Source organism: Dermacentor silvarum, chromosome 2 (assembly GCF_013339745.2).
Source record: "Dermacentor silvarum isolate Dsil-2018 chromosome 2, BIME_Dsil_1.4, whole genome shotgun sequence".
NCBI lineage: Eukaryota > Metazoa > Arthropoda > Arachnida > Ixodida > Ixodidae > Dermacentor > Dermacentor silvarum.
This window is the reverse complement of record NC_051155.1, coordinates 228548090-228573573: the sequence shown is the minus strand read 5'-3', so window position 1 is coordinate 228573573 and position 25484 is coordinate 228548090. Positions and strand designations below refer to the sequence as shown.

Sequence of the window (25484 nt, the reverse complement as noted above, 5' to 3'; positions counted from 1 at the left end):
GTGTAGCCGATATTCTAGTTGACATTAAGCGGAAAAAATGGAGCTGGACAGGCCATGTAAAGCGTAGGATGGATCACCGGTGGACCATTAGAGTTACAGAATGGATACCAATATAAGGGAAGCGCAGTCGAGGGCGGCAGAAAACTAGGTGCGGTGATGACGTTAGGAAATTTGCAGGCGCAAGTTGGAGTCAGCTAGCGCAAGACAGGGTTAATTGGAGATAACAGGGACAGGCCTTCGTCCTGCAGTGGACATAAATATAGGCTGCTGCTGCTGCTGCTGCTGCTGCTGATGATGATGATGATGAAATTTGAGGCAATTTCAAACAGAAATTTGCCATTTCTCACATCCAGTAGCTCAAGATAGCTTTCACCGGCCAGCGTAGCGGCAGGACGCAAGTAGGCCGTATCTAATGACTGAGAGCTATCACGCGAGACTGACTGCATAACAATCCCTTAGGCATTTGGGCACTGCGCTCTGCACTTTGGCATGGGTTGCTGATGGAATACAACTCGTCTAGGCTACAGCTACGGCACGCCATAGCGATATAGCCTTGACAGAGTGACACGTGCTCTTGAAGAGAAGCCGAATAATGTAACATATCAAGGACAACACCATCAGACTTGGGATGTATCAGTATGCTTCCCTAAACTGTGAGAATTTCATGAGGCGGCCGGTTAACTTAATAGGTGAGTGGCAGACGGGAATACAGTGGAACCGTGCATTACTGAAGAAACCCGACGCGAGTGCTCTGTGTGGACAATGGCAGTATAACAACTGCGTAAAGTGGTGAAAATGGCAATTTCCAGGAAATAGCAAACACTTTCCCGCATCTCAATTCCAGTCGTCGTAAGCTTCGCGCACTAACAACCCTGTCGCACGTGAAGATATGCAAATAGGCAGGGCCTAGCGGGAAGGTCAGCACCCGATGCTTATTACTAAATGTAAGTTTTTATGCTGATTCCCTGTGGCTGAGGCGTTCTGGAATGACACGCCTTGCCTTAGTCCACAACGTATACAACCTCACGCGTCATTCGTGCGATCCGACGTCACAGACACACGGATAGCCACTGATCAAAGAGTATACGTGCATAACATTGCACAATCGTATCTCAAAGCTCGTGCCAAATTCAGTGAAATTGTTAGAGTTTTCAGGTTTGTTTTTAATGAAATCTAGCAAACACTGCACGATTACAGTGCTAGAACATGATTGAGACATCAGATATGACAGTTTTTGTTCTTGCACGAAAATGTTGCATACAGGACGCCAGACTTATGTTATAAAGATGTATTGAAAACTCAGTTTGAGATTTATTACAGTAATGTGGTACATTTTAACAGGTACAGAATAAGTAGCACGATAGGGTGTCCCAAAGTTAGAAACTGTCGTGTGGACGCCCAATTGCGAAAGAAAAAAAGAAAGAAAGAAAGAGAAAGAAAGAGAGAAAGAGAGAAAGAAAGAAAGAAAGAAAGAAAGAAAGAAAGAAAGAAAGAAAGAAAGAAAGAAAGTATCATCCGCTCACCTCCGTGAAGGCTGCCGAGAATCCAAGCTCCGCCGCGTAGTAGTAGTAGTCGTAGTTCACCGACTGCTGGGCTGTTGAGGTACTTTGATTTTTGTCTAGTTGGTCATCTGGGACACAAGTCACGCCGACACACCTACTAGCACTCCGCTCGCAGGGAGCGCCGCAATCGGGCATTCACTGTACCCCCTGCACGTCTTTTACTTAACCTTACGCATGTCTGCTTAATTAGTTCTTTCTCGCACTTTCATCGTCCACTGCTCGAGGAATGAGCTTCCCAATGTTTCCGCTGCCGATAACTTACTTGTCTTTCGCAAAATTTCCCCTCTAAGTTAACTATGCGAGGACAACCACTTAAGGAAAAAGAAAGACTAACGCTAGATAACGTTTACACTTGCCGAAATGTTGGAGCAGCACTTGTTACTCTGTAAGAGTGCGAATTGAGCAACATTACGGAGAAAAACAGCGCAGCAACGGGACCACTGAAAGACGAAACAAAACAGACGCTGTGTTGTTTTGTTTTTCAGTAGTCTCGTTGCTGCGCTGTTTTTCTCGCAATATCTCTTGTTGCCGTCCATAACTGTTTTCAGAGAAGACAGCAAGATTATTTTTTTTCTGAACGCTCATCAATTTACTGACTGATTCTTGAAAACCCGTCAAGGCATGAATAAACAGCAAGTAGTTGCCGTTCGGATGACAGTAGACATAACTTAAATAGCTGACTGAAGCCAAATCATGCAGTGACAAAAAAAAAAAAAGAGCAAATAAGAACGCGCGCCATGTCGGCACTTAACGTTCCCGCTCGACATGCATGCAACCGTGCACTAGGTACAGCGAATGGCCGGCAGGCGTTCTGAGAACGGAGAAAAGTGACTAACCACTTTCTGTAGCAAATGCTCGCAGGCGCATTCAACGAAGGGCAAGCCTTATTAGTAACAAGGCGCCGTGCGTATGTCGGCGTGACCTGCGTACATACAAGTCGGCCACATTCTCAAACGGGCGCCAGACTCATTCAAGGGGCCTTTAAGCCTATTAGCAACAACAAGACTCGGGGATGTCGGCGTGACTTGCTTACATAAAAGTCAAGGCAGCATGCAGCAGGGACCTCAGGCGCATTCAATTGGCGCTTATTAACGAAATCAAGACACCAGACGCGAGATGTACCGTACATGCACAGAAGCCCGTTCCTTGTACATACAGCTTCCCTTGCGACAATGAGAGGCAAGGTTCTTGCATAAGTTTATTGGCGGTTAGGTTTTCACAAAAGCACCACAATGGTATAGTCAAGGGCTTTAGAAGGAAGGAAGCTGTGATATCTTGTCGAAACAATCCGTTAACTATCATGCGACGGGACACAGGCGTTTTTTGACATTAATACAAATATTTCCCTCAATTTATCACCGTAAGCACATTCGTGCATGCTACAATGGCTCAAGGTATTCTGTGCAGGCTTGTTCAATATATTCGTCGTGAGACCAGGCGCATACTTTTTGTTTTCCTTGTGAGTAGTATGGTTGATAAACCACTGAGAAACGCATCGCGTAAAAATTGTCATGCATATTATTGAAATTAACAAGTCCCTTTCTAATTCGTCCATCATTTTTCTGCAGAGGGCTACCGAATCCAGGAAGCCACCTAAGACGGCTGTACAGAAAATAGTGAGCAAATGTGAAGGGGACGCCTTAAACATTTTGTTACTGGAAAGTGAGTAGAACCATGATGCACATTATGATGCAATATCGCGCAGGGACCGCCACAGGCATCAGTCACTAACAAGTTGGCTCAGGAAAAAAAAAGTTAATCACAAAGGCAAACGGAATGGCGATGTGCATGCAGCCAGTCCCAACAGCACTGACGAGAGCTAGCATTAAAAAAAAAAAATACTCACTTCTTTTGACTAGTGGGACCAGTTTCTTAGGCTGCCGGAGGTTTCGATCGAGCACGTAACAAGCGCCATTAGCTAGGTAGACTCCGTACCATTTCTGGTTTTTCCACAGGGGTGCACAGACCTGAAATGAAGATGAAGATGGCGCGTTCTTGAATGCAACTCCTGCGTATTCGCTACACTTTACACCAACGAGCGTAACAGACTAAACTCTCGATGCAATTGAAACATACTTTGACTTAAAGTGTCTTTCAATTGCATCGAGAGTTTTTGTGTACGGAGACGCGTGCGAAGAAGAAGAAAAAAAAGAACATTTTCAATACGTATTTAGCTTTATTGTTTCTATTTTTATCATGTCCATAAGCAGGTTATCCTTACAGAAGGAATGACTGTTATTCGATTGCGTCTCAACAAAAACTCAATTCACAACAGCATCCCTACAATTATTTTTGTAATGTATAAGGGAAGCGCAAGAAGCTGCATTTGTAAGTCGTAGATACTTAATAATCGAGCCCAGATTTTCGTTAGCATTGTTTCGGCAACATCGCTACCAACGCCATGGATCGAAAGTTACACGCTGTTCAAGATTATGCCATTTTTAATTTTCAATTGTGTAAAAAAGCGGCATGCGAGGCACTAACGCACCGCGAATTCAAACCGATGGCTAGTTACATCCGGGAACAACAGTTTCTGGACCAGTAGTGCCGCCAAAAATTAAACTTCTCGGCTACGGACACAGCCTCAAACTGACACTGACGGGTACACTGCTAAGTCCGCGCCATTAAATTCAGTCCGAACGCGTCAAATCTTAGTTGCATGCATCGAAGTGAGAGGAAGCACTGAAGATCCCATAAATAAGCTTTCTTCGAGCCGTCAGTGGCCCACAAACTTTTGTCTTCGAGATCGTGAAGATTCCACTCGCTATTGAGGAGCGCGAACAACCTTTAGTAAGTCCGGATCACCCAGTGACGTGGGCGGGCTAACTCGATGAATATTTCAGGAACATCCCGCCAGCCGACATCCCGGAGACCGCACAGCCAACGTCAGCGGATCAGACTTTTCCGTCACAAACCGCTTCACCAATTTCCCGCCATGATCACGCGACACCATACCGCTTAGCCTCAAGCGTCGTCGTCTTCGTGTAGAGGCTGTTTATTATATTTTTATAGTCGTTTTTACAGAAGTCGCCCGTGGTACATAGCGATATTCCGTTTTTGCAGCGACTTACAATATTACAGGAACTCAAGGCTTCCATGATAAATTTAGAGCCTCAGGTGTCAACAGCAGGTACATTAATATGCAATCCAATACCAATTTTACAAAGCGGAGTGGCAATGGAGGTTCAGTGTTCATTTCTAAAACTGACATATACTCACTGAACCTGGTGAATGAGAAGTATAATTGAGTAAAATCAGGTAAGCATCCAAGTAATATTCGAACTTTTTTTCGTGCAGCTTGTGTACGCTGGAAGCAATAATTCAGCCATAAAGAGTGAATTGCACAACGCGTTACAGGTGATGTTTTGAATGTCTTCTCAGAATAAAACAGACACGAGCGCTTTGTATGCACACGCCGTCTTATATAGTATAATAATGCGGAGTATACTCGTTGCATTTCGGAGTCCGTTGCAGAGCCAATAATGTCGTCACCATATAAACAACCACACTTCACAAAAGCTGTGCAAATCTCAGTGAAACAAAAATGCTCAAACTTGTGTAATTTGCTTCACTGCATCGCACTGATGCCTGAAGAGAGCTGTTTTGAGAGAAGGGAGGATTATGCAGCGACCTGTGTTTGATTTACATACACGCACAGACATACATTGTCATAAATATAAGCATCTGCTACATGCAGGTATTACACATGTAAACAAACGCGTGTATGCGTGTCTTCTATAAATATACACCCGACATGCCCATATGTAACTCTTGACACACTTACGCACCCTGTGACCAGCCAGCTAAACGTATGTACGCTCTCACAACGCAAATATCTACGTGCGCAATAAAATCTCAAACTTGAACCTCTAATACTAACACACTAAGCACACAAAATGTAGTTTATAAGCAAACAGCGCAAAGATCTAAATAATGTTGTGCCGTAACACTTTAACGCGCACGTTTCATTATTTAAATCTTGCAAATGGCACACAGGCCAAGTGCAGGGCGTTCCCGGCAGTTCAATGCCTCAAGAGGCTGGGAATTTGTCTCGGCGGAACGGAGTACGTCGAAATCACGATCATTCATTGCAATCTTGCTCGGCTTCAGGTGAAATTGGAAATATCGCCGCCGGAACCCTGCCTCCGGTCTCCGGTCCGGGGATATTCCGCAGGTAACACGCCAATGTATTTGCTACACCCCCCCCTTCCCTTTTTTGTGCGCGCGCGTTCATGGGCTTTCCGGTTTCTGCAGGATATCTGGTCGTTATATGGTCTCAGATAACGAACGGTTGTTGGAGCACAGTGTAGAGCCGAAAGGATGCGCTGATACCGGTTTGCTTACGTCGCACAGTACGCGTGACACACTTCCGTTACTTGGTGTGGGGGTTCGAAATATGTGTTTTGGCTTTGAACAATGACGTTATGGACTGTAATGCCTTTGAACCTGTCTGGTTGGATATTGGATCCTGTCATGCAACACGATGAAACGTGTTGCATGACTGAGGATCCTACTTTCAACGCTGTAGTTGCGTACGATACAAATAACATATTTTTGGGAAGCAGCCTAGCAAAGGCACAATGCCACACGGAGATGTGACTACGCAGGAATTAAGAGCGAGTGCATTTGGTATTCAAACACAGATAGAATGAGACTATAAGGTTGTGTGGGTACAGAGCTCCAACTAGAAATTCAGAAGAAGAAACACTATAGGCAGATACGATCTTGCGTTCCCATCAATAAACTTGACCAGTTCATCCACCGCAGAGGCCGCGGCAGAAAAACAGCGTGGACCCAGTCGGGCAAGAGCTTCCCCGAATTTTCCGCGTAACACTCTCCCTCCTCAATTCTGTTTTCGTCGCAGCGGTAGGTAAACGGGCGCAAGTAATGAAATAGTAAAGATCGCTCGGGCGGCAGGCTGACGGATCACCTTGACTTCGCCAGGCTCTTTGCATCGGAGCGCATGTGGCAGATGCAGCTCCTCGATCGCCGTCTTGGCTCTGGTAAACTTGGTTTCGCTGACCTTTATTTTTTCTTTTGTTAATGCTGAATTCCGGGGGAAAATACCTTCTTCGGTTTCTTTCTGTGTAAACCGGACACCAACAACCCAGGATTACAGCAGCCCTAACCCACCAGTAAAAAAAAAAAAAGAGTTATAATAACACCTTTAGGCTCCAAGCAAGGTAGGCCTCCTTAAGCACATTCATACTTTTAAGCACAAAACTACGTATCAAGGTGGTGAAAGGAAGCATGCAGGACGAGAAGCAGACGAGGAACGTCGGCCCAGCGTTGTTAATATTTCTCGCCTTTGTGTCTTTCTATAAACTATCTCCTCTCTCTCTCTCTCTGAGTGTGTGAATGCGTGTGCGAGCATGCGTTCAGTGACGTTAGGCTATAACATGAAAAAAAAAAAAAACAACACACGACCGCTACAATCTTGTAAGACCGCGGACGATTGAAAACTTACACTCATGTAACGCAAGATGAATATACGTGTAAATGCGTTAAACGCCCACCGTCCTTCACACTGAACTTCTCAACATGATTCGCATCATGTGATACCAGGCTTGGAAGGTGTCTGCGTTCCCGGAAAGGATACGAAAGCTGCAAGAGCCGACAGGATGTGCCCTTTCTTGTTTTCACTTTAGGAGTGCTTTGCTGCAGTTTCTTAGGTCGACTGCGACTATTTAACCTACTGATTGTATGTAGAAGTCTTGCTTCCTTCTACCCGCCGTGGCTGCTTAGTCGCGTTGGCGTTGCGTTGCTAAGCACGTGATCACAGGTACAAATCCCGGCTGCGGTGGCCGCATTTTGATGGGGGCGAAATGCGAAAACACCCGTGTACTTAGATTTAGGTGCACGTTAAAGAACCCCAGGTGGTCAAAATTAATCCGGAGTGCCCCACTACGGCGTGCCTCATAATTAGATCGTGTTTTGGCACGTAAAACCCGTTAATTAATTTTTGCTTGCTTCATTCTGTTAATACCAAGAAAAGAGAGAAAGAAGAATAAGGCCACAAACTCTTACGAGCGGTTTCCTTGCTGGGGCATGGTTTTAGCAACGTTTCACCAAGTTCAACACATTTAGACCTCATTAGCGCTGATATATGCGGTCTAACCCTGAAACCAGTGAAACGTTAAAGGGACGTACTAAAGTGAAACACTGAAACAGTTTAGATTGATAAAGTATCGTTGAAAAACCTTAATTTCATTGATTTCGAGGTAACAGGTTGATTGTCACAAGAGAAAATGACGGTCAAAATGTCATTTTTTTTTTAATTTCCCCCCGAAGTCCCAGTGCTGTCACTGGGGCTTCGGGGGGTAATTTAGTGACGTCAATGTGACGTCACTGATTGAAAAGTATTCGTTCGCATTTCGGTCGAAGAGGTTTCAAAGAAGCGGTGACGGTTAAGACTCGTGCAAGCATTCGCTATAAGCAGGGTGACATATAGGTCTCCCCTTTCAAGAACTCAGGCCGAAACGACCTAGGTGATCGCCATCATCGGGGCAGCGTATAAGGCTGCCCTGGGGCTACCAAAAAACACGAGCACCGAGAGACTGGAGGCTCTTGGTATTTACAACACATATGAAGAGCACGCCAAAGCAGCGGTCGTGGCACATGCGCAGAGAGAACGTCTAAATTCGACATAACAAGGAAGGGCCTCTTCCTTGCAAAGAGTGGGATACCCCCTGAGAGCATAGTACGGCGGCGAAGAAACAGGTTTGCTACCCAGACACACAAGATAGAAAATTCTAGTTTCACCAATCCCAATGAACATGAACACCGAACAACACCAAAGCAGAAGAAAAGCGCGATCAAAGGACTTACAAAGCAAATATGGAAGAAATCCAGACATGGATACTACACGGACGCGTGACAGGCAAATTCACAATAGTGGCTTTCAATCCGTCCACAGCGATAAAAACCTCCATTCGGACCCCTTCGGCTTGCACGGTGGAGGCAGCAGCCATAGCGCTGTCCATTCGAGATGCAGAGGCAAAAGAACAATCTGCACTGGTCATGACGGACTCCCAGGCAGCATGCCGTTCGTGCATGACGGGTACCATCCCACACAAAATCCACAGAACGCTAGACACCATACTAGAATGACACCACGCGATAATGTGGTGCCGGCGCACTTTGGACTCGAGGGAAACGAGAGGGCGAACCTAACTGCTTCAGGAATAAGCATCCGCGCACCGGTCGGTTCTTTCGAGGAACCCCCGATCCAACCACACGACGGACATCCTCGAAAAACAAAGAAAAGAGAGACAAAAATACGGCCGCCCACACCCCGGCCTTACGGGGGAACAAGCCAGAGACTGGCACCACATACAGACAAACACATATCTACACCTCCAAATACTCAGTAAGATACACCCTGCACTCTATGGGGATACCTGTCCTTGGTGCGGGGAGCGGTCAACTCTTGCCCACGTAACGTAGACGGTAAACTACGGTTTCCAAATTCCAATTCGCCCCTTACGGCGCAAATGCCAAGTAACAGGCAGTGGGAGGTGTGGCTTGCTAGCCAGAGAGCTCTTTTCTTCGATAAAGCCCAGCGAGCCGCAGAGACCAGTGGAGCCCTGGACCACCCAAAACTCCTAAGAGAAATAAAGTTTATACTACAACTTCCATTTTCATTCTTCGGCTCTTTTAGAATACAATGTAGTCCATATTTAACGCTAAATGGATGACTAGGCCTGGGCAGACGGCATCAAAATCTGTGACGTCACGGCGAGATGGTGCGAGAATTCAAGGCGGTGTCACCAAGCATCTTTCGTTGTTGCGTCTGTTCTGGCTTACCAAACGTATTCTCGCGATAAGAGTGACTTTCCGGGTATTGTGGTAGGGTAATTTACCAACACTACTCAGATCATTTTTCTCTTTAGTATCCTTTTAAAGTAGATAGAGACGATGGCTGTCGAAGACACTTACCACCACGCTCCCGTCGGGTGAAACGTCGAGGGACATGCCCAGGGTCATGTTGTCCTTCAGGTCACGGTAGCGCATAGTTTCAATTGGATCTTCGTGGTTCTCGTTACCTGAAATGGTTCTTGAATTAATCAACTGACTACTGAATAAGGCGGCGTGGGCGCGCATGTCCTCGAATGCCTGCGTTGCCTTCGTAGCGAATTAGCGCGGCTGTACTGTCATTTTTTTTTTGTCGTTCCGGACTTGTAAGTGGTGCCACCGGAACGTGAAGTGAGAGATGTACATTAAAAAAAAAAACATGAACTCAGTTTACCGAGTAACGCACTCGCAGAGCTCACGTGGCGCGCGCCCACGAACGACACGCAATATCCACTTTGACACCAAAATGATAATAAACAAATAAGAGTAGGGGGAGAACAGAGATAGAGAAATGAAAAAGAAAAAAAAACAGACTATTTATATCTGGAGATAACCGAAAGGTTGAAGTTAAACACAAAGGGAATAGCACTGCCACACGGCAGGGCGCATATAAGCATAAACTCTCGTATATTCGGTGGCGGAGTTTGTTATGCTGCTACAGGCGAGGTTTATAGATGATCGCATCCGTCGAGGTTCATTAGCGGAGCAAGGGCATAATAAGTAACAACCATGAAAGTTCCATGCTTTCGATAAATTGAAAAGTAATGGCGGTCGCGTTGAGTCGATGCTCCGTTATACGCGTAATACTTCGTATCACTAAAGAATTAAGACCATGCACGAGACGAGATCTCGTTAAAGTGTGGCGCTGGCGCTCTTGTGACATAAGAGAACGTTCCCAAAGGCCAGAACCGCCGAAGTTACCAAACAAGAGGTACCAAAATGTCTTCCATACGCGTGCCAATATCACGAAATCAGCAAATGTATACCGCTCACGCGCGCGGCGTGGTCCGTATACGCAAACTGTTTTAGTTATTCTCGCGTCACTTTTCAAAAATACGTGACCAAAGATCTATCAGTTTGGTTTCCGTCTTACTCAACGGAAGGTATCAAACGTGCTGTTTTGTACACGAGACCTGCAGTGAAGACTTGAGATCAGCGTATTTAAGTATTATGCGTATGTAAGTACCATGGCTCGAAAAAACAACGACAAGTAAACAGACATCGCCATGTCCGACCGTCGACATGTCCGACTAACTAGCTCAAACAAAAGCTCTGCGACAGCATGTCACGTGTTATGTGTCCGGCATGTCCAAAGTCATCACTGCTTTATTAAGCTATTGCTGTAGACTTTACGTAAATAAAGACCTGAATAAAAAGAAACGTCTAGAAAATAGCCCCTATTACAGCGTTCTGAGAAGAATGTCAAGATGTTTTATGGAAGTAAAGGCACTCGTTTAAGGTCACCGGACGTGACCTCTGCTCGGTGCTATAGCTCAACTACCGACTGAAACTCATTCTCCACTGGCGAACCGTGTTCACTCACCCGTAGCGTCGACGAGCAGCTCAACGCAGGGTCTGCCTTCCTCGAGTAGCGGACAGCGGTACAGCACGCCGGGTTCGTGGATTCCCCGCCAGTTGCCGTGCGACGAGTTCGCCCGAATCGCACCGACCAGAGCCCTGCGCAGTCGCAGTGCAAAAAGAACCCCAGCCGGTTGAAGGACACGACCAACAAAGATGAAGCACTCGGCAGCAAGAGCATTCCCTTCTTACTATAAACTAATAAAGAAATACGCACTTGTTATTTGGCCAATAATGGTATAAAAATGTTTAAGCGAGAGAGAGATATAGAGAGATAGATAGAAATGAGATAAAAAGGCATGAAGGTTAACCGGAATAGATGCTTTTGGTTTGGTACTGTATATACTGGGGAAGGAGTAAGGACGAAAAGAAAGACTGAAAGATTAGCAGAGAAAAGCAAGCAAACGAGTGTAAAAAATAGAGGAGGTGAAACGTCCGAAATAAGCATTCTCTCTCTAATGTACTATGCCTTAGTGTCTTAGGCATAAAAACTTCAAAATCGTCTTGACCGACTTGTGGTGTGAGGATCGTATAGGCCAGCATTTCAGGCCGGTCGTCGAGACATTGGCCAACGTTGTCGCAAGCGACTGCCTGTGTGTTCTGTAGCAAGGCCCTGGGCAAAATAAATATGCGGATCCCACGCGCTGAGGGGATCGACGTAAGTGATCTGTGCTGTTTGCTTTGATTGACGATAATTAGCGGTGACGTTGACGGCAAATGCTTAATTTCTTCAACGTTTAGTGCAAGACGAGAGTGGTGATTTGATGGTAAATGTTACCTTCCGTGCACCATTGCTGTTTATCTGCGCAGTACACAGAACACACAGCGAGACATGTTGCTTGAGGCGTTGTTCTGCGACATTGTTCGTAACCTCCGAGAAGGTTAGCACTGTCATTTCCTCACACGGCACATCGCATCCTGGCAGAAGTGTTAAACTTTAAGCAGCAGCAGCAGCAGTGGAAAAGTCGGAGGACGAGGCAGAGAAAACTTCGCTTTAAATTTTGTTCGACAGGTTCCTCGCTGCCACAGTCGTCAAAAGCAGCACCGTCTTCGCTTCCGATGCGGAAAGCAGAGGTCTTAGCGAAAGCAGAGGTCTTAGCGAAAGCAATGATTCTGTGGAATCATTCGCAAGCACTTGAAGTTTTACTGCTGCAACTGTTCTTGAAAGCGGGGTGGTTTCTGGCGCAACCTCTTCATGAGCAGATCGAACGCAAAAAACCGGGGAAGAGAAAACACAACCAACGAGGCGACATGATTTGTACATTGCTGTAAAGTATAGAACAGATTATTTTTTCTAGAAAATAATCTAAGACTAGATTATTTTTTCTATACATTTTCTCAGAGCCAAAAACATATTTCGTTGCATTCAAAATACGAGATTCCGTCGCGGATTTTCTGGGACAGTATTGTGACGACAATGACGACACCACGAGAACAGGTGGTGTTACACCTGTCGTTTCATGACTGTAACGTGGCGTAGTTAACACAGCGACGTCACACCTGTCGCTGTAACGCGCAACAGTGTTGCGCATGGCTGGCTGGTCGAGAATCGCGGAAGTTGCATGTACAACTCCACCCGACAAGATCCTGTGTCACCTAAAGCAGACTTTCACTGACGATAATTAAGAGGAAAGTCTTAGAGACAAATAGACTGCCGTATACATAAACTAGTCCTGAATGCGATAATGTCCTTATTTGCACATTTAAGCTGCTTTGTACAGACACTTTAACAATAGACAAGATACAGGTACTCGGTGGATTATCTACAGAAGCTGTAAAGAAAAACAAAAGCCAGCCGGTAACATAAACATTGTCCCAGGCTGGAACCCTTAGCCAACCAAGATATAAGTATGTCTGAGGCCGATCACGCTGTGTAAACTATAGTTTTCTATATTTTGTTTTCCAAACTTTGCGCAGCGAATGATCCATACATCAGCAGGATATCTGCATTGTTCACATATGTTTACGATGACCAGACATTTTTTCCAAATAACAATCGACAGATATGCATTCGAGGAGGAGGAAACAACTTCATTAAGAGAAATTTCAGGGCGTTGTAGATGGCCGCTCGTCTGCGGCGACCTCTTCCGCCCAGGCAATGATTCCTTTTTGTAGCTTTTCTTCTGGAGACCGTATTAGGGTCTCCGATGTCGTTTCAGAGGGAGCTGGCAGAAGCTCTCTGGGTGGGAGAAGACCCTCGAATTCCCAGAGGATGTGTCTTTGGTTTGCTATGGCATTTTTGTCGCAGTTTTTGCATATTGGGTCAACCTCCCCATCTGTGAAGATCGCTAAGCGATGAGGAATGATAAGGCTGTAAGTTTGAATTCGGTGGAGGATAGTGACCTGCGCTCTCGTAAGGTTGCTGTGTGGTATTGGGTATATTCTCCTGTTATCCTTATATAGGTTGGTAAGTTTGTTGTAGGAAGTCACTGCTACTATACCGCAGCCGATTTTGCGTCCTGTGGCACGCGCTTGGCTTCTTCGTCACTTGTGGAGTAAGAAGAGGGCTGATCACCACACGGGTTTCCGAACGAGCCTTCCCCAGTGGGCCTGCAGCTAAGCGATCGTCCGCGGTCGAAGAATGACTTGGTTAACTTTGGACGTGCGATACCGGACACCACCGCATCTCGAAACCGTTCGCAGGACGAGTCGAATACATCTTAGTGTTCTTCTTTTTCCACGACCCGTTTAAGACACATCCGCCGACACAACAACCATGGATGTAGTAAGGGGAAGGGCGTTAGAGCGAAGTCGATATGTACTACACATACACCGTACAGAATAAATTCGTAGTGCCAAGGAAACCGACCGCGCGAAACGGGCATCCACAAGGGTTGGGATAGGTGAGAAGGTTGGCTTTTTTGCTGGTGGTGTTGTGCGCAATCGCGTCACTCTTGTGGCGAGCAGCGTGGCTGTGGAAATCGCATGTCCCGATTCGGCTTGGAGGAGGAGGTGCAATGCACTTTCGGGCGCGTTCTTTGCGAGTGAACATGCCTGACTGACTGCCTCACTGGGCCGCGTTATCCTTGCGACTGAGCCTAAAGCAGTTCTATGCGTTATGGGTGCGCCCGGCCACTCTGACGTTATTTACTTCGTGCGCGGCTTGGTTTCCTGCCCGAATGGAAAGCGTCACCGCTGCCCTCGTTTTTGTACGCAGGTGCACGCCCGCGAAGCCAATCGCTGCGGGCTGACGCAAATTACCTTTATTTATGTCGTTATTCATTTTTGAGAGAAAACTTTTGTGAACGTTTAACTGTAGCAACCGACATCCAACCCCCTGAACGCTCTATTCAGGTGTGCAGTAATGGAATAGCCTTCTTTACACAGCAAAAGGGTGTGGACGGTGACTCGTTTGCTTTCAAGAAATTCAAGGCTTGTCTTACTGGACAATTCAGTTGCGCTTGGAAGATTTTCGCTGTCGCATTAATTATGCGGTAGTACAACTGTGTTTTTGACACCGGAATGCTGACCGAGAAGCGTATACTAATTTGGTATAAGTGGAGCATAGGGCAAGTCATGTAATGCGTCAACAGAGTTGTGCTAAGGGAAGGAAAAAAACCGTAGAAGACGGTACATAATTAGGTGGTACGGTGAGATTAGAGTCGGTGTGATATAGCGATTCCTCCCGTTTGACACCGTTGATAACGCGGGCGGAGCGCCGCTCTGACCACTGTCAAAGAGCGACAAGGAATGGAATTGGCATAGAATCGTTACATTATCCCAATCTAAGATAAGTCATGTGATGCAAAACACCACTTATGCCTGCAGGTTGCTTGCATGCCCTATACTTGTATTCTGTAAAAGAGGACACCATCTGAGAGAGAGAGAGAGAGAGACAGGCAATCTTTAATGGGTATCTCGGTTTGCAGATGGCATCGTCCTGTTCATGCAACAATAGGAACGAATTACAACAAATGATTGAGGACCTTAACCGAGAAGGTGTAATATTGGGGTTGAAGATTATTATGCAGAAGACAAAGATAATGTTCAATTGCCTGGCAAGGGAACAAGAATTCAGGATCGTCAGTTAGCCTCTGGCAGTCTCTAAAGGAGTACGTTTATCTAGGTCAATTACTCCCAGGGGACCCTGATCATGAGAAATAAATTACAAAAGAATAAAATTGGCTTGGAGCGCATACGGCAGTCATTGCCAAATCCTGACTGGGAGCTTATCACTGTCGTTGAAAGGAAAAGTGTACAATCATTGGATTCTACCGGTGCTAACATATGGGGCAGAAACTTGGATTTTAACAAAGAAGCTCGAGAACAAGTTAAGGACTGCATAAAGAGCGATGGAACGAAAAACGTTAGGCCTAACGCTAAGAGACAGGAAGAGAGCGGTGTGGATCAGAGAGCGAACTGGGATAGCCGATATTCTAACGGACATTAAGAGAAAAAAATGGAGCTGGGCAGGCCATGTAATGCGTCGGATGGATAACAGGTGGACCATTAGAGTTACACAATGGGTATCAAGAGAAGGAAAGCGCAATCGAGGACGGCAGAAAACTAGGTGGGGTGATGAAGTTAGGAAATTTGCGGGCGAAAGTTGGAATCAGCTAGCAGAAGACAGGCGTAATTGGAGATCACTTGGAAATGCCTTCATCCTGCTCAGTGGACATAAACTATGCTGCTGCTGCTGCTGCTGATGATGATGATGATGACGACGCCTGGCATGCCCCTCTAGATCCGATTTACGATGCATGATATCACCTGAGCGACACAGAGTGGCACCGGTGAAGGTTCTGGGGGAGTACTTCCTCATTGAGAGCTCACAACATGACCAGCGGCGAGATCCCTCGCGGTCGGCTCAAAGCTTTATATATAGGCGTCCTTTGACAGTGTAGACAATGCTTGGATCCATGGTCGTCCTCCCCCCCCCCCCCCCCCTTCCCCCTCCACGAGGAAAGAAAACCAAAAGATTAGCTCAGGCAAATATGTACGGGTTTTCTCGTGGAGTAACTTGATCAATTCTTTGTGAAAAGTATTTTATATGCATTTTCTTTCTGTTCCTTTTTTTCTCTATCTACCCATGATTAGTTCACGTTTGTGTTGTTATTGTACTCTTTCAACCTTTTTCTCTGTTTTTCTTCGTGATCATCAGACTTGTTTCGGTAGCGTCTTGTTATTTTGTTACCTATTTTTATTCTTTTTACTGTCGTCGTCGTTGTTACTGTTGTTCATACCAGTCCCTGTCAGTGTCCATGGCTGGGCTATACCAGCTGTGGTGAGTTCCTCTCCTGTCACTTTACCTCCCCTCCCCTCTCTCCCCAGCATAGGGTAGCAAACCGGATCATCTCCTCTGGTTAATTACCCTGTCGTCTCCCTTTCTTCTGTCTCTTCCTCTCTCCTCTGCTGAGCATGAGGTCGTGAGCTCGATTCTCGGTCGTGGCGGTCGCGTTTCTATAGGCCTGTAATGCAAAAACGTTCGTGTACCGTGCTTTGGGCGCGCGCTGATGAACCCTATAGATGGTCAAAATTATTCCGGAGCCTTCCATCACCTTCCCATAGCCTAGTGATGGTTTGGGACACATTCGCGTATGGACATACGAAAGTTATGTAACTTTGCATTTGTCGGCAAGAAGCTGAATACAGCACATGTTGTGCATCCGTAAGAACTGTACACGGTGTGTGTGTACCGGTACATTGGACTCACTGTAGTATGGCGTCACCTCATTTTCCCCCTTCCTTTCCCTCTCTTTCCCTAACCCTTTATCCAATTGTTGAGTAACAAGCTAGAGACAAGCTTCTCCGGACAACCTCTCCACCTTTCATATCATTAGACTTTTCTATCTCTCGCTCTCTAGGACGAACCCCCACGAATCAATCAAAGCACGGAATTGCCGGAATTTGGTGTACAAGTAAGCCAGAGTTCAGTTATCTACTCTCATTGCGATCGCAAGGAAGTATACATAACGACTGCGAGACCGCGAGGTTGCATTTCGTCTGCGCCGACAGCCGCCGACCCACAACAACCGTATACATTGCTGCAATGGCAGCTGAAGGGGTATTCAGAAGGGCTGGAAAGCGCTTTTCCGCTCCGAAATCCGGTAAAGAGGGCCAGAAGCAAACACAGAAACGGGCGCCGGCAACACCCCGCACTCCGAGGTGCACTCCCCCGCCGATGGTGTGTCGCTGTAGCTCGCGCAGCTTTCGAAATCGCGGCCGAGGGTGGGGCGCTTCCTTTCCGTGCTCAGTGCGTGTGTGATACACACGACGCACAACAGGGCGGAGGCGTCGCGAGTCAGACAGCAGGACGACTACGAGGCTATGCTACGACTAACCGGCTCGGGCGCGCGAACGCTCGCGTGGGGCCTCGCTCCTCCGCTTCTGCAGGGTGGGCCCGGCCGTGCAGCACCCAGTGCGCTGGTATCAAGCGAAGACGACACCTCCCCCTCCACACTCCCCTTCCTCTTTCCGCGGCGCATTTCTTTCACTATAGCTCCTTATCAGGCCAGCGCAGAGTAAACGTACTGAAAGGGCCGTCTGCCGCTGCTCACACACAGGCACACACAGGGATGTATCTCGAGCTGTCATTAGGTCAAAACTCGCGTCCTGTGTTCGGAAGATGTAACTCAACTTTCAGTCAACGCCCGCTAGTTAAACACGGCGGAGACAACCCCCTCCTCCGTCCCCTTTCCTTCCCTTTTATACGGAGGCGTGACAGTTTGGCCAGAAAAGTTAAGGGATCATACGCACCCCTACGGCAGGCTCATACGCCGAATTCAGCAACTTCGTTTTGTTTGTTTGCTTACACTTTATTTGTTACACGTGAACACTCTTCAATCATAGTCAACGCGATAAATTGCATTGCTGTTATGTCATTAATTGTAGCATGTGGGAGTTGCCCCTCTTCACTTGATATTATTTATGCGCAGTCCATTTGAAAAAGTGAGAGCTGCCTCGGTCGTCAACGTCCATCATATGGCACCGGCTGCACCGAAGTGGAGATTTATACGCTGTGCAGTGCCCCCCCCCCCCCCTTTTTTTTTTTTGTTGAGGGGGGGGGGGGTATTCACTTTATTGTTCAAACCCCGTATAACAACGCAATTATCGTTGCATATCGGATACAGCGATGGAACTTTGACTCTGGAGAGCTTGCTTTACAGTAAAATTGGGCCTCTAAATGAAGCAGAGACATTCTGATAAGCAGACGGCGCTGATACGAGCTGGAGTCTTTGAGTTACCGCGGTCGGTCCTTTTAAGAGCATATATCCGCAATTCGGCGCGCGATTTCATGCAGCCCCAAGGTCTGCCGTCAATGTACGTGAAACGACCGGATGTGATACGCTGAGTAAATGTCAAGCTCCACCTGCAGCTGAGCGAAGCTGCTGGTGAGAAGTGAACACGCATCTGACGGTCGATGCTAGGTGCAGAAGATAATGTTTTCTTGTTAATTCAGGCTAGACGTATGTTCTAATATGCTTAAGGATACGGGATATATCGCACCAAATCAACTGAAAAAGACGTCCATTCTCATCGGTGGCGCGAAAGTATAACTTGCTCCAAATCGACCAGCGGAATTCGTCGAGACTTCTTGTTTAATGGCTAAAGACAAGTTTAAATTTTGTCACACTTTACACTGTATTACAAAACAGCTGCAACGTAAAAGAGCAGATTCGCCCAGATAACCATAGGACTAAGCCGTAGTTTCTTGACACGCAGATCATGCTTTTAATATTGTAAAAAAAAAAAAAGCTTAAGAACAAAAGAACACAACGAGAACCGGCTATAACTATACGATTTTCTGGCCATTGTAGCGACTCGCTGTGGCCGGATATTGTTATAAGCGCACTGTATTGGCTGCAACGTGAACAAGTATAGTCTTGAGTAACCTCTCACTTAGTTCTGGTTGCAACCTGGCATGTTTTATTTGGCATAACGCTTATTACTGATTAAAATAATCGATTCGCGTATTCACAAGAAAGTACTTAGGCTATAGAACTGTTCGTAAGAAAAGGTGCCAGCCAACGGTCCCGGTGGACGTAATATAAGCGAAGCCCGCCTGGATTGCGAAAAAAGTTTCTCACGAAAGCAATCGGCCGCATATAATCAGCCATTCTCTCCGCCCTCTCTCTCTCTCTGGGATAGCTGCTACTGAAGAACCTTCATTAAAAACTTTAAAACGATCGAACTTTGCCCCAAATTCCCCTATTCATTTGTGTCTCATCTTTCAACATTCGCTTCGTTTATACGCAATATAGTAGTCCTAAACACTAGGTACAACCCAAAAGCACGAAGGGTGGAGCGCACTAAACTTCACTGCGCTATATCCATTCGCCAAAAAACAAAATTCGACTTCGTCAAAAGTGATTGCTGGTTTCTACGAACGAAATGGCATGGCAGCTAACTTTACGAAGCCGACTCAGTCTCTGGAAACAATGCAAGCGTGACCATGCACACAGCCCGACTACTCGTTCAAGTAGTACATAGGGCCGCTTCTGAAGAAGACACGTTAGTATAACACCTCACAGCGCTATGACATACAGGTATACATAGCAGCATTATCCAACAATCCTCACAAATTCTGGAGCAGAATTCACAAAACTCTTCCTTCGTAGGCGCTGCTTGCCATTGGCCAGCCCCCTTTGCTAATGATATGTCCAGCACCACGATTGGCTGACACCTGCTTCTACGAACATTTTTAGCCTAAGATCGTTTGTGTGAATCCGGCCCCTGGATGGTAACTTAGCCCTCAAGTAGCGCGCCCCCGGCTAACAAATTGAATGAAGTAATTTCGGACATGGAATGCGATAACATAAATGACAGCGCATTTTCACTCTCTTCTACTAAAGAATTGGATGTGCCACCTGCCTTGTTTTCAACAAATATAGGATCCCCTATGGCATTTTTTACACTAATTGCTGTCGGTATTCGACCTGCGAATCTAAACTTTGGACTCTCATTACTAGCGCGACCTTACGAACTAGAAGCTGTTAAATAACGTGAAGCATATTTAGTCAGTATATCTTCAATGTAATAGCTATCGTGGTCAATTTCCGCAGGTTGCAAGCAGAGGGTCCTCCCCGTCCTCGAATATACGGCAACAAAAACTCGCTACTTAACAACTCACCGATCTCCTTGAGAGTATGCTTTCGCTCTCACGTTGCGTATTCAAGTACAATTGAGAAGCGGAAATGTTCTCATTTGGCCGCCTTTCAAATAATTCCAACGAAACATACTACATTCAAACGAGAAAAGTTAATTCTAGCGACTGTTGGGACCCATTTTCTTTACTAACGCCTCCAATCACTTTAGTAAAATTGTCCGAAAGTACTAAAATTTAAGAAAAAATGCACAGGAGGAGAAGAAAGGATAAATGAAAGACAGGGAGGTTAACCAGGACTGAACTCAGTGGCCTTAGGGTAAGGGGAAGAGCATGTTAAGCAAAGGAGATAAATTCAACAGTTTATGTGCGGGGGAGCCACCGACTATTAACTTTCCTTTGCGAGTCCGTAATAAAAATAGATATGACATTTTCGCAGAATGACTCTATTATAGCGTCTAGAGCGGACAGTGTCGCTCTGAAATTTGTCAATAATTTGCAAATACAACTTTTGCGAGACATCACGTCAACAATTTCACGCAACGACAAGGCAACAATTCCACGCAATCTGCAAAATTAATTAAATAATTTTATCTACCGTAGACGCCGTCATTGATGCAGTTTACAGACTTGAGATATATTTTCCAGGTTATAGAGCTGTACGATCGAGATCTGTACACATTCGCTGCTTCCAACTTCCTGGGATTGAAAGTTTGAGAGTTTGAAAGTTTATTTAACATAAATAAGGTATGCAATTACAAAGTATACACACTTTTGGGACCCAACAAATTTGTCAAAGGGTCCCTACCGAATGTTTTTGAGGAAAAAACACTTCTTTGGCAGCTACTATTCCATCCTGAGAAATCACATAAAACAAAAGTAGCAGAAAAATGTAAAACAAGAAAATACGAAATTGTATTTTGTATTTGCAAGTATTTGCAAGTATTTTGTATGATGAAAGAATTTCTGGCAATATTTGTGAAAATTTGGAGGACACCTATAAACACGTTTGCTTTTTCTTCGAAATGTAACAAATTTCATTCGCATCGCTGCAGCGGTTGCCAAGATAAAGCACCTCCCCGTTTCGCGCGTACTTCAGCATGGAAATTGGAATGAGCCGGTGGTTATAGTTTTCTCTTAACCAGCATACCTCGTTAGTACGTAGGACACGTAATTTTATCTGATATATATGTGATCTTTCTTGACACCCGACTCCATTCTTGCAGCATCCCCAGCCTTCTCAACTTTCACGCACTTGAAATTTCGTTCACCTCTGCCAGCGTAGGTTTCATAAGCGCGTCTCTCACGAAACCAGTCCGCCCTTGTGCATGACCTTCACCTGAACTTGACGGCACCCTACTGAGAGACGCCCCTCTTTCAACAGGCCCTCCTCCACTGTCTTCGGCTACCCCCACCTTTATTTTTTCAGTTCAATTTATTTCCCTAAGGACCCCATTGCGAGGGTATTAAATACTTTCTCCGGAGTGTTACATTAAATTATCACTTGGCTAAGTGAGTGAGTGAGTGAGTGAGTGAGTGAGTGAGTGAGTGAGTGAGTGAGTGAGTGAGTGAGTGAGTGAGTGAGTGAGTGAGTGAGTGAGTGAGTGAGTGAGTGAGTGAGTGAGTGAGTGAGTGAGTGAGTGAGATAGAGTTGTGTGCAAGCGGGTTTGGCCGCTTGCCCTGGCGGTGCCGTCAGTGCTCCCCCATTTCTTGACTGGCGCGCATGCCACCGGCCATTAAAGTGACAGGAAAAAAGTTTTCCATCAAGCATGCCACCAATGTCTATGATGCTAAAATTGTCAGACTTAATCGTTCACGATCGGCCTTCTTAGGTTACCAGAGCCCGTATTCACAAAAAGTTCTTACGCTATAGAACTGTTGTTCGTAAGCGCAAATTCCAGCCTATCCTGATGCTGGAAATGCCATTAGTGAAGGTGACTTACGAACGAAAAGATTTGCGAATTTGGCCCTAGTTGTATTCAACCCTTTACCAATCACGCGTTGGTGTGTCTGTACTCGGTCCTTTCTCCTGTACACATTAAAAATCAACCCCTCCATGTATTAACATCTAATAACGTCCGCATGCTTGCTGGTGACTTGTGTTATTTACACGAGTGGTTCTGCATTCCGCCCGCAACCGAATCAGGCCGCCATGGCCGAGATTTAAACCATCTACCTCCTGCTCGACAACAGAGCACCGTATACCGTGTACACTCGTGCAAGGGCCGCACCCGTGTAAGGGCTGCACCTCGATGGCCTCACCTCTATGCGAGCGCGCATCAGCGAATTTTTGCATGCTGCGTACTTCCGCGCGCCACTACTAGATGGCGAAAGCCATCTAGTAGCAGCGCGTTCTCCTAAGCTGGTTCTACTAGATGGCGAAAACCATCTAGTAGTGACATTTAGTATCTAGAGCCATCTAGTAGCGGCCCTTACACGGGGCCGCACCTTTTGATTCGGTCCCGTGTAAGGGACCTTCTCAAAATTGTGCGGAAAAAAAAGTGCGGCCCTTACACGAGTCTATATGTAGTTCAGAAGGGTGGCTTGCCGGGCTAGTTGGTCGTCTTGCCTTCGTATTAGGTCTTCTTTCGCACAGCTCGCCTCAAGAACGCCATAAAGATCCTAAACCACCGCGGCTGGCCGAGTTCATTCACTCCTCACATTCACATGACATCAGTGTTCCGTCCATGAAATCAAAGCCGACCTTATCACCTCTCCCTCCTCGTCGCCGCGAAGAAGCTCTACGCTTTTTAAATAAAATGCCGTCCTGATCTTAATCACACGCCTTCCGTCATCCTCGGAACCTGCATATCTCAACGCACCGGTCACGCATGCTTCAAGTTTCACGACCCCCGTGTTCATGCTAATATTTTCTTTCTTTTTTTCCTCAGAGCAATGAAAGAGTGGGACGGCCATCACATCGATGGCTTCACGTTCAGGGTCTGCGTTCACAAAACGGCTCTTAAAGTGCCGACTACGATTGGCAATTTGCCGCAGCGTTCATGTTGCTGTGACGCTGGTCGCAATAATGAGTGGCGGGCGTTTTGTGATTACTGCGGGCCCTGATCTGTTTTGCGCACATAGTATCAAATTATATTCAATGTTCTGTTAATGCCGAAATCACACCATTTTTAATTTTAAACAAAATGCTTATATGATACATCTAGAGGTGTCTTGAAGGAAATGAAGTGAAATGAAATAAAACGTGGACATCGGGCTTCCGACTAGCACACTGTAATTCCGGAAGCGGTATCAGTCGCGGTTAAGATCACCATGCGTGAATCGATTCCTTTGTCTCATGTTATATTGCGCTACTGTCTTTTACAATGCCTCACCGAATAAAGCAACAGTCAACTTTTTGGATCAGCTGTGCCGAATTTGAGTTTGAGCACGCGGGAGATCAAGACTTATAAGCGGTTATATAGCGTGTGCTTCCCTGTGAAAAAAATAAAAGAAATTCATGCCAGGTGTGCACGGAGAAACTAAAGTCCTTTGAAGAAAAGATGGCACAATGGCCTAGTTAGGGTATATGTCGCCACTCAACGGTTTTGGACCGCCAGATCAAGCTTCCATCACTGTCATTTCCGATCTCTGCCACCCACTGGCACGGCGTGAGTTTTAGGACAGAAAGCAACAGAGCAGCCGGAACATTTTGAACTTCAGGCACAACAGCAGAACAACACGTTGGCTTGTAAATACTTGCCGAATTTCTGAAGCGAAGGTTTCTTAAATTCTTTAAAGAGAAGCCCACATCGGCATACCTCACGCCTATAAAATATGGATTCGGAAACAATACAACAGTTGTCCTATATGTGATGCTGTGAATTTCTTCGCTTTTACCGAAAACTGTAAAAACTGTGACTGCGGTAGCTTGGCAGCATTGTCATCCTCAAATTATTTCCCTTTATACTAACACATAAGCATGGCTATAATGAACGTGTGGATGCAGAAGTTCATTCATTATACTGAAAATTCCTTCTGAACGACGTCTGTTCGATGTTCGTCTAAAGCTGGTTCTCCTGGCAAGTGGTGCCGGCTGGTAAGAATAAGAAAAAGAGCACTATGATGCTTTCTGTATGGATGACTAAACGAAAGTCAAAAAGCATGAAAGTTGCCTCAACAAAAGGTCAGCACAGGTTAACTTCTGCGTCGAAGTTAGCCACGGAAAAGTGACAGTAACTAAAGTGATGCCAGGCTCGTTCCTCGGATATACCCGCATAAGACATTTGCACAACAGTTTTTAGTCAATGATCACGAGCTGGCTGACGCTCCCCTGTCAAAGACTCATCAGCTTCTAGAACTGCGAGGAAGCACATACGGTATGCGCTTACAGCAACTGAAAACATGCGAAAGTATACGCTTTGCTGGCGCGTGTACTCACTGCATTCCAAGCCGGCCACCCGCATGCAAAGCCACAGAGTATCCAAAGTGACTTCCAGCAGTTCCTCGAAGCAGCACAGGAAACTGAGTGTCCAAGTTGAACGCGGACGTCAGCGAAGTGGTCGTCCAAAGGAAAATCAGGAACAACGGAAGCAGAGCGGGTGGCGTACGAGACACCTCCATGGTCAGAGTCGATGGTCGTTTCTTCGAGTGGGCCAGAGGTGCCAGTTCCGGCGGTGGAACCGCGGTTGCTCCAGACACGACGCGTCGCTCTTGACGACGGACCACCTCGGCGGCGTGCGGCGGCAACCCCCCGCTGCTACTCGGCTGCCGATCGCTTCGCGAATAAAAGAAACAAAGGGCGCGATAATAAAGCGCGCTTCCTTGGGGCAAACATCCGTCGCTCGCCGGCATCCGGCGACGGAGTGGTGGTGGCGGCGGTGGTACGTCCCCTTTCCCTGCGCTACAGTCGCGCACGTGCGCGCCACTCGGGGCGCCTCGGAAAGACCGCGCCGCAAAGCGCGTCGCCGAAGCAGTGTGCGTGACAGCCGCAACACCAGCGACGACGGCCCGCACGCGTCGTAACTCTCTTCCTCCCTCCGTTACACTGCGCGACGCCCGCGATCAGTGCAAATGCAAAGCGTTGTCGGACCGGCGCCCCTGGCAATGATGTGGCGGGAAAGGAGTCGGTCGTCTCAAGCGCGGCTCGCTTGACATTCTTCCTTTCGCACCGCTCGCGTTTCTAGCGCGCTGCAGCCGCGCGCGCGTCTCAATTGTGCCGCCGCGTACCACGGAATCGGGTGGCTTGAGTCAACTTCCCGGTGACGGCGACGCCGTGAGCCGCGCCGGCGGACGACCGGTGTCCTTGGGGGAGGGTTGCGCCTTCCGAGGAGGCGAAAGCCACCGCCGGTGATTCAAACAGGTGCGAGCAAGCGCGAAGCCGTGTGTGTATTGGCTGCTCAATGAGCAAGCCCCGTTTGCCGGGGAGTCTGTACTACTTACACCTGAGAGCGCGCGCCTATAGAGGAGGAGTGTTTACTCCGCCGGCTCCTGGTACACCGAGTGTC

At 46.7% G+C, this 25484-nt stretch overlaps 1 protein-coding gene across 2 annotated transcripts in view; it reads right to left on the bottom strand.

Moving 5' to 3' along the window:
• The window catches only part of LOC119442818 (integrin alpha-5), a 74431-nt gene extending 49064 nt beyond the window's left edge, over window positions 1-25367 (bottom strand). Inside the window, exons 1-5 of one of the 2 annotated variants that reach the window (XM_049662408.1) lie at window positions 24419-25367; window positions 10960-11093; window positions 9501-9607; window positions 3409-3529; window positions 1524-1630 (exon numbers count right to left, since the gene is read on the bottom strand). In XM_049662408.1, the coding sequence (XP_049518365.1) occupies window positions 1524-1630; window positions 3409-3529; window positions 9501-9607; window positions 10960-11093; window positions 24419-24831 (882 nt within the window). In that variant the 5' untranslated portion in view covers window positions 24832-25367. The remainder of the gene's footprint in view (window positions 1-1523; window positions 1631-3408; window positions 3530-9500; window positions 9608-10959; window positions 11094-24418) is intronic. The other variant, XM_049662410.1, reaches the window with a different exon arrangement.
• Window positions 25368-25484: the final 117 nt, after the last annotated feature.